Here is a 15107-nt window from a genome sequence, read left to right on the forward strand (position 1 = left end):
TTCCTATATATTAAAGCCTCCTAATAAATGATTAGGATTAAATTCAATATTATTACATATAAGTGCTAGAGGTGATGTGTGCAGTCTTAATTTCTTTTATATGTGTTATCCCAGGTTTTCATTGTTTTCACAAAGGGGTGATTATATATTGAATTTGACCTGAAAGATTACTTTAGCCATGCTAATATATTAAGTTCGACTGCTGGCCAGTGTATTTGCTGTATTTTTACTCAATGTTTACAGTGAATTGGTGTTATCCAATATACCACATTTCTAAACTGGCTAGTTTGGTAGTAATATTTCATGTTTGGAAACATTTAACATTTAATGTTTGGAAGACAACCCCTGGGGGTCTTAAATCCAAGACATTAGGTTTGGGAAATCTCAAAATTAGGTTTGGGAAATCAGATACTAGGTTTGGGAACTTTTGTGGAAACCATTGCATGATGGAATTTTGCAATTTAGGTTTATAAATTCCCCAAATAAAAGTATTTATCATAGTCTGCCATTCATCTAAGACATTTGTTGGCGCTACAATAGTAGTAACATTTGGAATAGAAAATTAGAACTACATTTCAGTGGTTTTTTACGTGGGGTGCTGTGAAATTCAGAAAAATTATGGAGCTATTTTTTTTAACACATCTCAGCACTGATATGATTTCCTCTGGCAAGGGAATGGGATATGTTATGTTTTGAACAGAAAAGTGTGTATGTGTATATGTATATACACAACTTTTTTGTCAAACATTTCTCCTGCCTGGTTTTGTTTGTTGTTTATCTGTTTATAGTTCATGGTTGTTCTGTTTTGAAATAGAAAAATGTATGCATTCCTTAATTTATAACATTTAGAAATAGGGAATTGCACATGCAGAAATGACCACACTTGCCACGTAACTCTGCAGTATTCACTTCTGTTTCTTATGTGGCCTCGTAACAATATCACAGCAGCAATTGTACAGAAATGTTGTACATCAGGACAGTGGCATAGGATTTACAGGCCAGCCTGTCCTTAGAGCAGAGGGCAGCACCAACTGCCTTCAGGCATCCTGCAGCTGACTCCTGAACAAAGGGGCTACTCCTGCTGCTGCAGAAAAAGATGGACCTTTATGAGAAACTTAATGGGTCAAAGTCAGCTGTCCATCTTATCCACCCTGCTGTCTTTGATTGGGCCCTGTAGCTCAAGGCACACAACCAAATTAAGAAACAATTTGTCAATACAAAAAATCTCTCAATAGCCATAAGCAAATAAAAGGTCAACTTGTGAAAGATCACTGAGCACAAGCAGGGATTTTTCTAGTCCTTAAAGGAGGGGTTCTTAACTGGGGCGAGATTCTTTTAAGGTGCTGATAGTCACCATAACCGCATAGTGAGGTGCTCTGAAGGACGCCTCATCATGGCAGCACAGTGCGATCCTTTGAAAGGTGCCTCATCAGATCAGCACTGTGAGATCCTCTGGAGGATGCCTGATGAAATCAGCATGGTAAGATCCTTTGAAGGCCACCTCACCATATCAGCATGGTGAGGGGCAAACACCTAATACAGGCTTCACAAGCTAAACCCGGAGGTTTCAAACAGACCTATTTAACATGCCAAAGATTATGGGATTAGGTCCACCATGAAATACTATAAGCCTCCCTTAATAAGAGAGGCCACTGGGGACAAATCAATTAATTCTGGGGGACAAATAAAGAGAAAACAGGAAGGGGAGTGAGGTCATAGGTTAATAACAAGGGATTTTGAAGGGGACACTGAGCTGAGCACACTAGCCAGCACCCGCTGCCCCCTGAATGAGTCGAGAGAGCCTGCAGATGCTGATCAATGAAACTGTGCCTGGAGATGTGAGCAGAGGAGTCACAGGAAGACAGCCTCATACTTGCTCGGGTTCCTCCCAGCTGGAGCCTCCTTCCTGGTCAGAACCAGGAGGAGGTTGACTAGAAGGCCCTGGGGCTTGGTGGGGCTATGGATAGGAAATGCATAACAGAAAAGGTGTGGGAGGAGGCAGGACAGGGGCTGCAATGTGGTGCATTTGAGGTGGACACAGAGATGTCAAACGGGGATCCCCAGGCTATGTTATTTTCCCCTGATCAAATGGGGCAAACAGGGGCAAAGGAACCACATCCAGACAAACATGTTAAGGAGAGCTGCCTGGAGCATAACAAAACCAGATGGGATTCAACATGGACAATTAGAAACTCTTGCACTTGGGACAGAATAATTGCATGTGTTTGTATTTGCTAAGTGTTCGAAGATGTGAAAGGTGATCGTTGAGAGGATGAAGATGGGCTTTTCTCAGTGGTTGTAGGGGACTGGACTAGGAGCATTGGCCTCAACATTCAGCAGGGGAAATTTAGGTTGGAAATCAGGAGAAACTTTCTATGAGGGCAATCAAGCACTGGAACGGGCTACCCAGAGATACTGTGGCTTCTTCATCCTCAGAAATTTTCAACAGCAGGTTGGAAGGAGACCTGGCTGGGATGTTTGAGTCAGGGAGGATTTTGCCTTGAGCAGGGGGCTGGACTAGATGACCTTGTGAGGTCCTTTCCAGCCCCACTACATGACCTTGACTGACCAGAGGTTGTTTCCAGCCCTAGTTTCCTATGAAAACCCCCTGGCCCTAAACTGAGAAGGGTTTTTCTTTTTCCCTTCCCTTCCTCTCAGCCTGCCACAATCCTAGAGAAGCAGGGCTAGAAGCGATCTCCAGAGGCCTCCCAGTCCAACCCCTTGCCTGAGGCAGGATCATCCCATCCAACCAACCTCTCCCCCACCCCCACCTTACACAACTCTCAGCTAAACTCTACCTAAGACTGCCTCAGCCCTGACATGGGCAAATAAGGTTATTTGGGCAGATGTGATATCTTTTATTAGGCACACTGGCCTCTGGCTTCTTTTCTGTTCTATCTAGGAAGAGCACAGACCAATTGCAGATGCTTCCTCAGCCTGATGAACGATGTTTCTACCTGACAAATTGTTGCTTGCAAGCTTTCGGGCACAAACATCCTTCTTGAGGCAGAGGGAGAGTCTGCTGGTGAACGGTGTGGTCTCATAGGTAGAATAGAAGCCAAAATGCAGGTCTGTGAAAATGCCACACTTTTGCAATGAGGATCAGTTGGTCTAATAAAAGATATCACATCTATCTAAAGAATGTTGTTTGCCCATCAGTGCTGAGGCAGTCTTAGGTAGAGTTTAGCTGCCGGTTGTGTGGGGCAAGCGGGGTGGGGTGGGATAGGGATGATCCTGCCTCAGGCAGGTGGTTGGATTGGTAGACCAACACGCCTACAACCTATACCTTTAGTATCTTTTATTAAAGCAACTAAATAGTTGGGAATATTGTTCTTTGCAAGCTTTTGGGCACAAATGCCCTTCTTTAGCCATAGGGAGAACTGTGTGCTCTCATGGGTAGAAAAGAAGCCAAAAATGCAGGGCTGAGGCAGTCTTAGGTAGAGTTTAGCTGAGGGTTGTGTGTGGTGGGGGGTTGTCAGCACCGTACCTAGATTACTGGTGGCCCCAGGCAAACTTTTAGTATTGGGGCCCCCTTTGCCAGAGATGATAATAATAATCAGACAATGGGGGAAAAAATTACCACTTTCGAGCCCCGTTTCTGCCCAGGCCCCAAGTGGCCACCTGGTTTGCCCATGCCTTTGTCCAGCCCTGGGGGTTGTATAGGGGTGACCCTGCCTCAGACCAAGGGTTGGACTGGCAGCCTGTGTCCTTAGACCAACATGGCTACAATTTATACCCTGATATCTTTTCTTAGACCGACTAAGTAGTTGGACAATTATTCTTTGCAAGCTTTGGGGCACAAAGGCAGGCACACGGAGATCCTGCTGGCGAACCCATGTGGGTAGGAAAGGCAGCAAAAGGCAGGGCTGTGAAAATGCAAATGTGTGAAGATCTAATACCGGATACCACGTCTCCCCGAAGAGCCTGCTGGGGACCTGTGGGTAGGAAAGAAGGCAAAATGCGGGGCTGAGGCCGGCTTGCGTAGAACCTAGCTGAGGGCTGTGCGGGGCGGGGGCTGGCTCGGGGTGACCCTCCTCAGGCCGGCCCTGGGACCACCACCGCCGCGAGCGCGGACACAGCCCGGGATCCCCGCCCGGCTCCCAGCAGGGGGCGCTGCTGCTCCTCGGCGCCAAGCGCAGCCGGAGCCGCCGCCGCCGGGGCGCTTGACATCACCGGGAAGCTCCTCCTGCCCGCGGCTCCCCCGGCCCGGCCGGCCCGCCTCCCCTCTCCGCACGGGCGGTGCATGTCGGCGGGCGGGCGGGCGGGCGCGGGGATGCAGTAGGCAGCCCGGCGCGGCCGCCCCGCTCCCGGCCCCGGCCCGTGCCCTTGCACCGCCCCGGCCGCGGGGGGCGATGGCCGCGTGGCTGATGCAGGCGTGCCGCAGCCTGGCGCTCTCAACATGGCTGCTGTCCTTTTGTTTCGTGCATCTGCTCTGCCTGGACTTCACGGTGGCGGAGAAGGAGGAGTGGTACACGGCCTTCGTCAACATCACGTACTCCGAGCCGGCGGCGGGGGGCGAGCCGCGCAGCGAGCGCAGCGAGTGCGGGCGCTACGGCGAGCACTCGCCCAAGCAGGACGCGCGCGGCCAGGTGGTGCTGCCCGCCGCCCACGACCGCCTGGCCTGCGACCCCGCCACGCGCTTCGCCGCGCCGCCTGCCGCCCGCGCCTGGGTGGCGCTCATCCCGCGGGGCAACTGCAGCTACCGCGACAAGATCCGCCACGCCGCCGCCCACAATGCCTCGGCCGTGGTCATCTACAACGTGGGCGCGGCCGGCGCCAACGAGACGGTCACCATGCCCCACGCCGGTGAGTGCGGGCCCGCAGCCCTCCGCCCGCCTCCCTCCTTCCCTCCCCTGCGGCCCTTCATCTTCACCCAGCCCGCCCTCTCTCGGGTCGTCTTCACCCAGCCCTCCACCCGTTTCTTCACCCATCCATCTCTCTCCATTCATCTTCACCCAGCCCTCCACCTGTCCCTCCATTCATCTTCACCCAGCCCTCCACCTGTCCCTCCATTCATCCTCACCCAGCCCTCCACCTCTCTCTTCACCCAGCCATCCCTCTCTCCATTCATTTTCACCCAGCCCTCCATCTATCCTGCCACCCATCCATTCCTCTATTCCTCCATTCATCCCCCATCCATCCTTCCATTCACCCATCCATCCCTCCATTCATTTATTCATCCTTCCATATATTCCTCCAGTTTCCCCATCTTTTCCTCCATCCATCCATCCCTCCATTTATTCCTCCTTTCCTCCATCCATTCATCACCATCCATCTCTCCATCCATTCATCCCTCCATCTTTTCCTCCATCCATTCAGCCAGCCCTCCATCTATTCCCCCATCTCTTCATTCATCCCTCTGTGTCTCCATTCATTCATCCCTCCATCCCTGTCACCTCCCCAGTGACCCTGGCTCTGTGCAAGCCTGCTGCCCGGGGTAAGGTCCCAGCAAGTTGGGATAAAGTCATGGAGTGGGAGGGTCTGGGCTGGGCCCCCTGGTCTGCCCTGCCATCCCCTCCCACAGACTGAGGTGTCCTGGGTTACTGTTGGCAGCGGCTGCTGGGCGTGCCCCTGTCACCTCCTGGTTCCCTTCCTCCTCTCCTGTCCCCTGCGGGCTTCTCGGGCTCCTGGGTGCTACATGGATGCTGCTGGACGAGATAGTGGCCAGGACTTATGCACAGTCGTGGGTGTCAGTGGCGGGTGGTGAAGTTTGGAGTGACTTGGGGAGTGTTTCTGGGCATGACCCTGCAAGGACCTTTGCTAGGTAGTCGGGGCACAGCAGACCCTGTAGGGCTGGGCTTTGTGACCAAGCTGCTCAAGGTGGGAAGCCTACATGTTGCAACCCCTACAAGGTTTGATCCAAAATAATGTTGTTTGTAGGAACAACTAATTAAATTTATTTTTAGGGACAGTTTTCTGCCAAGGGTAGTTGGTCTTGTGTGCCAAGAGTCCAATCTATGGTGACTGAAATGCCAGCTATTTGGGAAATCTGAGTCTGGGTTGCATCTAGTGGTTGTTAATTGTGCCCAGGTGTTTCATGCCTATTGAATCTGAGTGGAGTTGGGGATAAATTGTAACACACAGGATGCAAAACCTGATATTTCTAATGACATTTTTAATGCTATAAATGACCCAGAGTGGATGAGTGGAAAAGGAATTTGTTAGTAACATAGTAGTAGAGTTACTAGCAAACAGTACACCCTGAACCTCTTGCACTCTCTTTTTGAGAGCAACTGTTCACCTGAGCAAGTTCATACACCTTGGAAGTGGTAGATTGGATCAGTGGAAGGTTATTTTTAAAGATCATAATGTTCCTCAGGACTTTTCATGGCTTCTTTATAATTAGAAGTTCCTACCCTCCTAATATTTTTTTAACTGTTCTCTATAAAGTGCATATGGTTAGGTAGCTGGTCAAATTCTACCCCTTATTTTTGTAAATATTACAGGTTATTTAACAAGTGTTATTTAACGAGGGGCTTTACATCCATAGGCACTCCAAGTTCAGTCTGTTTCAACACAAAATATCATTTGCTTGTGTCTAATAAGTTTCTCTGAAACTGCCAACATGTTGGATCAATTAATGGCTTGCCTGGTTTCTAAAGAATGCACTAAGCTTGTTTCCCACACAAATGTTGTTTTATTAGGAAACAGTGGAGTAAAACAATGTAAATTCAAAGGTTCAAGTCCATAAGGGATGAAGGAAAGAGTCTTTGTTACTGGAAGTTGTCTCAGCTTTTAGGAACAGTGCAACTCCAGTAGTGATACTTGACTCCCTGTAGTCTATTCAGAAGCTCCTTTTCAAGTACTGAACTTATGTCCATTAGGACTGCTGGGCTTTTTATCAGAATACTCAACCGTGTGAGTCTAAATGCTGGAATAAAATTAAAGTATTTTTTCTGTTTTAATCTGGTGCACTATGGTCAGTCAAACTATTGTGAAATGAAGTTAATATATTGTTCAAATTAAATGCAGAATTTCTGTTTTCATTGGAAAATGTGAAGACTTTAGTTTTGTGAAGTTGGAGCAAAGTTCATGAGTTTACCTCAGTAAAACCCTACTGTTGGCACAATGAAAATGCCAGTTTATGGTTGGGTATGATAAGGGGGAAGGAAAAAATTTGCAGTGTAGAGATACTATGAACTGCCTGTTTCAGAGCTGTCCAGCTGGTGACCACAAGCCACATGCAGCCCACAAGGAATTAAGCTGCAACCCCTAGGTTCTCACTCAGCTGTAGCTCCCCTGCCCCCCCCCCCCCAAACTCTGTTGCAGCTGTTATTTCAGCTGCAACAGCAGCCAGTCTCTAGGCTTCCCCTCCCTCCTTGTGCCAGGGCTGGGGCAGTGCAGTGTAGCACAGGGAGCTGGGAATGAGTCTGGACTGTCCTGGGAGGAGGGATGTCATACCAGTGCAAGGTCTGCCTGCAAGGGTGCATGTTGCAGCAGGAGGGAGGGAATTACACCTGTGCAGTGCAGCAGTGGAGGAAGGCCCAGTGCAGTTGGGGGGGGGGGGGGGGGTCCATGAGGAGCAACCAGGGAAAGGGGAGCATCTATGCTGCCCAGCTGCCTGTAGCTCACCTGGTATGGCCCACATTGCTGTGGCCCACAACATCTTAGAAGCTGACAGCCCTAGCCTAATTGTATCTGGGTAGAGAGAGAGAATCTGGTTCATCCTTAACTGTATGTTACTATCCTGAGAGAGGGCAAAGCAAATGTAAACGTGCTTAAAATCATAACTGATAGCATTCTGAGTCGTTAGTGTTTTTACATTCATTTTACCATGGTGTAAGTGATCAGACAAGCTGGAAAGATGATTTGGGCTCCTAGTCTCTCAGATCAGCCGTGTCAGCTCTGCCAGCTGCACATACTAAATTTCCTATCTTAAAAGCCAGAGCAAATGATATCATGCTCCTTTTTCTTCCTCTTTATCCTTCCTTCTTTTCAGCCTTTATGAATTAAATCAAATGAACTCTGACTTTCCTTTATAGAGCTTAATTTTCCAGCTTCATAATGAACTAGTGGTTACTCACAAAGGAATTTACTGCTTCTTTTTGCTTTCTTTTCTCTACACTTCTCCTCTCCAATTTCTTCTGCCTCCTTTTTTTGTCATGTCAGTTTCTCTTGTTTCTCTCCTGCTTTATACCATTTCACCTCTTCTTACTTTCCCTGCAGTCTTGTTTTAGTGCCCCAGCTTCTCCTTCATCATCTTCATATTGCTTTGTCTCCCAGCCACATTAGTGTCTTGTCTTGCAGCTCTTCCCTCCCCCACCCCTGAGAAACTTTTTTTTCTCTCCTTCCAAATTGCTGACATCATGCGTGCATATTGTCTGTTATACAGTTAGGATGCCTATTGATCAGCCTTTCACTTAGTCACTTAAATTACTTTTTCTACTATGCCTGAAAATTCTGCTAGGATTCAGGGTAGTGTTTCTTTCTCACCTTAGAATCTGTTCATCAAAATCTATAGGGTATTGCAGAAAGATAGTCTATTTTCATTTGTATTAGAGGGTAGATTACCAGGTGCTTTAGAAACAAAAATAGTTATTGAATATGTAAGCCTATCATAGAGCTTTTTCACAAACCCTAAGAACTGCACTTGTCATTTTTCAGTGTCCCAGTGCCCCAAACAGAGGAGTCAGAATACTAGATTTGTACAAAACTCAAGTGTAACATGACATTAAAATCCCACTCTCCAAGGACCTGATTCAAAGCCTATCAGTAATCTTTGAATCAGGTGATAAATAAACATCACAGTGATGTCAGAGGTCTGATTTCAGATGAATGTGCAGTGAGCTCTTAAGGGAGATTTTTTTCCTGATGATAGTTAGAAGCAAGGAGGAAAAATTTAAAATGCCTTTTAGTGGAAGTCAAGTGTGCATTTTAGCAACAGGTGGTGAATTACTGCTAGTTCTTCTATTTCTCTTGTTTTTTAAATAATATTAGCTTTAGATTTAGTGGAAGATACCAGGGAGTTAATCATATGTTTGTTCACAAAACTAATGACAATCTATGTGTGTGACATGTTCCTAATTTACTCTTAGTATTTGGCATTTGTCAAAAATGGGGTGGGGCCAATCCAAAATCTGAGATGCAATTTCCATATAGCTAAAAGGGGCAGAAACAAAACCCAGAGTTCAGACCATCTTAATCTTCTGTGCTATAAATTTACATCCAAATCTGAACTTTACCAAACTTGTGTGTTTGTGTTTGGCTCTTTAGCAAATATGTTCAGTTGTAAATTCTGATAAACCTATCAGTAGTGCCTGAAAGATGGCATTATAAGATTTTTTTTTTTTAATAGTTGATACTTAAACCTGAGGATATTTTACTTGTAATTTGATCTGTGCTAAGATGATTATAAATAGGCTTGGCAGAATTCCATTTTTATTTTTTAATAACGTTGACAGCTAAAATTGTTTATGTATCAGAATTTCTTTTAATTTGTATTGATCTAAATTTTCAGAGTTGTACAAAATTAGGGGCGTGGGGGGCAATTTAGAAATGACAGTATACTGTTAAAATCTTTATAAAATCACATGTTCAAATATAAAAAGTAAATATCTATAAATCAATGAAACATGATTGCTTTAAAACGTTCTGTTCATTTGGTCATACATTCGTAAAACCATGCAAGGGCTGGGACGGGCTCACCGGGAGTTTGGTGCCCGGCTAGGACCTGGGCAGAGTGAGCAGCCACTGGGCTCCAGGCTAACAACAGCCTTGCCCATCCAACCCCCGCTCCCAGCTCAGGCCTACCCAGCACAGCTCCCAGCTCCTACAGCAGCTGTCCGAGCTTCTGCCAGAGGAGAAATGCGTGGGTGACAAAGCCAGGGAGGGTTCCCCTCACCTAGCCTGCAGCAGCCACCATAAGTTTGCATGTGTGTGCGCACACGCTGCCCCCTTCTTCCCTCCTGAATTTCTTACCCACATTGTGGATTTCTTTTTGTCTCCTTCCTGTGAATTTTGATGATTATCAATAAATATTTTTCCATCAGTCTGGAGTGTCAGGTGAAATCAGCGTTACTGATTAAAAAATCAAATCCTGCCAAGCCTAATTATGGATCACTAGTTGTACATACACAAACAAACCTCAGAAACAAGGTAGTACTGGGATCTTTATCTTCACAGAACCCAAACTTTCTTGAAGAAATGTTTATGCTGCTGCTAGAACAGAATCCCTCAGCATCTTCATTATTCATGCCGAAGATTTTTAAACAATGAGCTATTTTAACTTATAATGATCCATAGTACAATACAGGAGTTCTTGGCTGGAATGTGCTTGGTTTTCATTTAAATTTTTTTTAACTATGGAAGAATACAACTTGCAGAATTTCTGTAAGCTTCAGAAACTGTTTTGTCAAAAACAAGGAACTTTTCATAAAGTAAATCTCCCTAAGAAGAGATTTTTTTGAGGATAATATTTCATAATGTCAATTAGGTTCCTGAGTGTTCTTCCTCCTTTTCCCTTAATTTGAAATGAAGTAGCACTTATTTAGGTTTGAAGTATGCATTGGCAGCTGCTGTGCATACTTTTATTTTTAATGCCATGCAGTCTATACACCTGATTCATATTACATAACTAGTACAGATAATAAAAATGTAGTTGAAATCAATATAATTTACAATATTGAAGAAATGTCACATTGGGTCCTTGGTACTATCAGCATTGTGTTATTGGATTTGAATCATTTGCAACTAGGATACAACCACTACTTTTGTTTAGAATAATAAGTATTGTAAGTGTTCTCTAGCAGGCATGCGAGTCAGAAAATCTGAATGCCACTTTGTACTCTGCTTGTATAGTATATTATATGAATCTATATGTTATAATATATGCTTAAATATATATAATGTCCTGTTTTCAACAAGAGGAAAATAGTACATGGATCTTTTAAATGGCTGTAATGTCTAGATAGAATTTTTGCTAGTCACTGCTTCTTTCATATGACAGAAACAGTGTCCGTATCTTAATTTTGTGCACTTTAGCGTTTTTTGTCAATTTGGGAGCTCTTGGCTGTCAGCAACGTTTCCAGGGTTCACTATGTGGAAGTGGCTCTCGTCGATCCCTGCCAATTGCTGTTATAAGAGAAAAAATGTTTAGTAAAAATTCAGGTAAAATCCATTGCCTCAGTTCAATGACAAAACTCCCGGTGACATCACTGGGACCAGGATTTCATCTCTGGCTTCATAGTCCTAAGTCTCTCCTTCTAAATCACTTTTTGGAAGCAGTGACATTTCCTTGCATCTTAATGTCACTGCCCATTAATATGTCTCTGCTCATGTATTTATTTTAGCTTATTTTAAAAAAGGTGCATTGCTAGTGGTTTCCCACTTGGAGGAGCTTCCCTAGGCAACTTGTTCTATTGTCTTATTGTTCTCAAAGATAGGAAGTTGTCCCTAAGATTTGATCTAAATTCAAAATCTTCTTTGGTGCGGCTTAAACCTGCTGCCTCATGTCTTGCCCTGGCAAGGGAATATATTTTTTCAGCTTTATGGTAGTCTTTCAAAACGTATTTCCTTCCCCCTCCTTCCAAACTCTCTTCTCTAAACTAAACATGCCCAGGCCCCTCAGTGTTTCTTCATGGCCTTCATTTTAACCTCATTATCTTCATCACTCACAGTTTCATCATCTTTCTTATAATGCCGTGTTCAAAACTAGACAAGCTGAAGTGTATGTAACCAGTGCCCAGCACAGTAGTTATATCTCCTTTGGTGCATAAAGTGTTTTTGTTAATGGAATCCAAAACTATTCACTTTTTTTTTTTGTTGGTTTGCCAGGTAATCATAATGCTAACACCAGGTTATTTGTATTTATTATTTAAAAACAGAATTAAACATACTAACTACACTTAACGCCTATAAAGGTTGTGGCTTCAACCAACCAAGTAAAATCAATTCTAAGAGCTTTCATTTCAACCTCATTCTTGTAGTATTTGACTTTGACAGCCCACAAAATAACATATGGTTTATAGAACCACATTTCAGTCCGCTTCAGCCATGATATCTGGATGTATGCCTGTCTAAAAAAAGTTGTAGTGGTACAAATATCTCAGTGTGTACCCCCTAGAAAGGTGGTGTCCCAGATCCTGTCCCAGATACCCATTTAAGCATTGATTAAAATAGAATTACAGACTTTTGGGAAAGCAAATATTTATGGACCTGTTTTAGGGAACACAAACCAAGAGACTGGATTTTAATATTTATCCCTTTTGGAGTGTTTTGAGATTTAATTCAATGATATCTACTTTCATTTCACAACTGGCCTTTGCAATTACAGGAAGATAGTTAATTTTGCTTAATATAAAATTTGCTTTTGGATTTTAGAGCTTATGAAAACTCTGAAATTAGCTTACAGTTTCTTGAACTGGGACAGGAAAATGTGTGAAAATATTCACATTATATTGCTGAGTGAATTTAGGGTTATATTTTCAAAAGCATTTACATAATTAGGGGGGCAAATCCCATTGGCTTTTTTGTGCAGATGTGTTGTCCTCCCCAAACACTTGAGCCATTTTGAAAATCCCACACAGTGCTCATCAAAGTAAGGAATTTATAACACTCACTTGAAGTAATCACAGTGCAGAGAGGCACTGAATAATCTTCCCTACTCAGATGCCAGTGAACCTCACTTCAGAGCTCTAACTCTGCCAGTATTATAGTCTTGAGCTTCTCTTTAGCAGAGACTGTCAGTTATATCTGATGGTGAAGTGACTTTGTGAGAGAGACAATTGATGACAAATTCATCATTCTTGTAACTCCCTCAACCTTAATCAAGTTATAAGAGGATGGGATGAGTTTGACCCAAGTAGAACAGCAAACCAGTACCGATTCTGTGTTCTTCAAGATGAAAGAAAAAGCTACTCAGCTCATCTACTGTGCCTTTTAAATTCAGGGGTAGCTACATTGAAAGCTGGCATAAGGAGAAGTGTTCCTCTTAGTTGTCCTGGCATTAAATTTTACTCTTAGAAAATTTACTTCAGTTTGCTGAAAACTTCTTGTTTTAATCTGAATCTCTTAGCTTAAGTTAACAGCTTGATCGCTTGCTCCACGGATCATTGAATTTAAGGAGAAGACTCGCATTGAGCTCCGTGGGCTTTGGATCAGGATTTATGGTCAGCCTATTAAAGCAATAAGTATTGGTTCATCATGTCTGGTTTCTAGATTGCATTGACCCTCCAAAATTTCTAGTTTTATTGATCCTTCCAGTTTGACCTGCGAATTCCAAAAAGTGATTTTTTTTCTCCTTTCACCCACCAGTTATCTGAAGCACTACACTAGCCATTCCTCAGCATATGCAGAATTTAGCAACTGTATAAAGAATATTTCATTTATTCCATTGAGCTAGCTGCAGAAAGTGCATTTGAATCAAACAAAGGAAAGCTTCCTTTAAAATGAGACCGCAGTGGATTATTGCTTCCCACCTGTGGTGATTAATCTTGCAGGGCATTTTTGTATACTGTTTTTGAAAGAATGGCTTACAACTGCAGCAGTTGTCCCTTATTGTTTGTTTGTAGTCATTAGAAATTTGGCATTCCGATGATATTTGCTAGTAAGGTTGGTTATGATATTATAACAGTGCAGTCTGTCACTGTTATGCTAACATAGTTGCAGCTCATTAACTCACACAGATATATTTCTGCAGTGACCCCTGTTTGCAGTACAACATCATGCATTACCACTGAAATGCTTTAAACAGAAGAAATAAAAACGAGGCTGCTTAACTGTTGGCACTTTGAGAGCTTTCTTTCCTTGTAATAGAAAAGAAACACCATTTTCAAATGTAACAAAAGGACTGAAAGAGTCCATTATTTCGTCTAGTTTGTTTGGCAAATCAGGGAGCGCACTGTCATGTGAGAAGCCTGAGTTTCAAGTGACCCCTGCCTCCTGTACACCATCAGCCAGAATGATGAAGACTTTGATTATTATAGAGGTATAGTCCAAGTGCTTTACCACATTCCAATAACTTCTGCATGGCAGACCTACATAGAAACAGTATTAATTTCAGACAAGGCCCATTTCTGCTCTTTCAGCTACATTTGAGTGTTAGGTACTTGGCTGCTTGTTTGATAGAGACAGAGGGGAACAATACCATCACTGAATCATATAAATTAGATATGGAAAGGACCCACTCATTTGTGTAATCCATCACTTGGCTAATGCAGGATTGGTCTCCACAGTATATATTCTAGTGATAGCACAGTGCATTAGAGCTTATTTTTGCATACCAGCTTTCCAAGAAAATATCACAGGATTCTTTAGAGCGAGTGTGGTCTCCATATGCAGCTGAATGATAGTAAAAGTAAGGCTAGTAAAACAGAAGTGATGTATTTAGGGATAATATTTTATTCTGATAGTATCCACAGATAGGAACAGGTAGGTTAAAATGACCAGTACTTAATAACCACCATGTTCAGTAGCGTATCAATGGATGAGGGAGTAGGGCACAAGCCCTGGGCACTGCCAAGGCACTCCCCCTCCCATTGCCCCTGCACCCTGTACCTTCCTTGTAGCAGCTCCAGAGCCAGGTCCAGCAGCAGAAAAGGCAGAGAAGTGATCATGGCATGCACTGAAAAAGCAGCAGATGGAAATTCTCTGCTGCTTTGGGAGATGTAGCCTGCTTTTTGTTGCTAAAAATGTTCTTTTGGCCATTCAGCATGTGTCGGTGACAAAAATGGTGACATCTGCCCTTGCACACTGCAGTATCTCGAGCCATTCAGGAAAAGTACAAGGGTGTGGGAGGGATGCAAGTTAACAGAGTACTGCGCGGAGCATAGTGCTGACCAGTAACGACTCTGGCCATGTTGCATGATTTGAGGGAAGACAGAATGGCTTATAGATTAAATTACTTCAAGGCAAAAGTAGCAAAACGGTTGATAAATATGTGGGAAGAACTGGAATTTCTGTTTTGTGGAAAATTCCATGATTTTAAGAAGTGTTCCACTCTACAGTAGAACAAAACTAAAATTAGAAATAAAATAAAATTCTAGAAGAAACCTCATTTCACAGGTTCTGTCAATCAAAATATTTCATTTAGATAAAAATGAGTCATTTGTTCCAATTTCAACTTTTCATATGTATGCTGTCATTTTTTTGTGTGAAGTCATTTTGCAGTG

The 15107-nt window shown here is 43.7% G+C and overlaps 1 protein-coding gene across 5 annotated transcripts in view; it reads left to right on the forward strand.

Moving 5' to 3' along the window:
* Positions 1-15107, forward strand: part of RNF150 (ring finger protein 150) — a 307968-nt gene that overhangs the window by 105075 nt on the left and 187786 nt on the right. For 2 of the 5 annotated variants that reach the window (XM_019489760.2, XM_019489761.2), the window contains exon 1: positions 4212-4806. The exons of 1 other annotated variant lie outside the window; for it this stretch is intronic. In XM_019489760.2, coding sequence (XP_019345305.1) covers positions 4353-4806 — 454 coding nt within the window. In that variant the 5' untranslated portion in view covers positions 4212-4352. Of the gene's footprint in view, positions 1-4210; positions 4807-15107 lie in introns of those variants that run through there. 2 more of the 5 variants (XM_059722039.1, XM_014595673.3) reach the window with 2 other exon arrangements.

This window comes from Alligator mississippiensis, chromosome 2, assembly GCF_030867095.1.
Source record: "Alligator mississippiensis isolate rAllMis1 chromosome 2, rAllMis1, whole genome shotgun sequence".
In the NCBI taxonomy this organism is placed as follows: domain Eukaryota; kingdom Metazoa; phylum Chordata; order Crocodylia; family Alligatoridae; genus Alligator; species Alligator mississippiensis.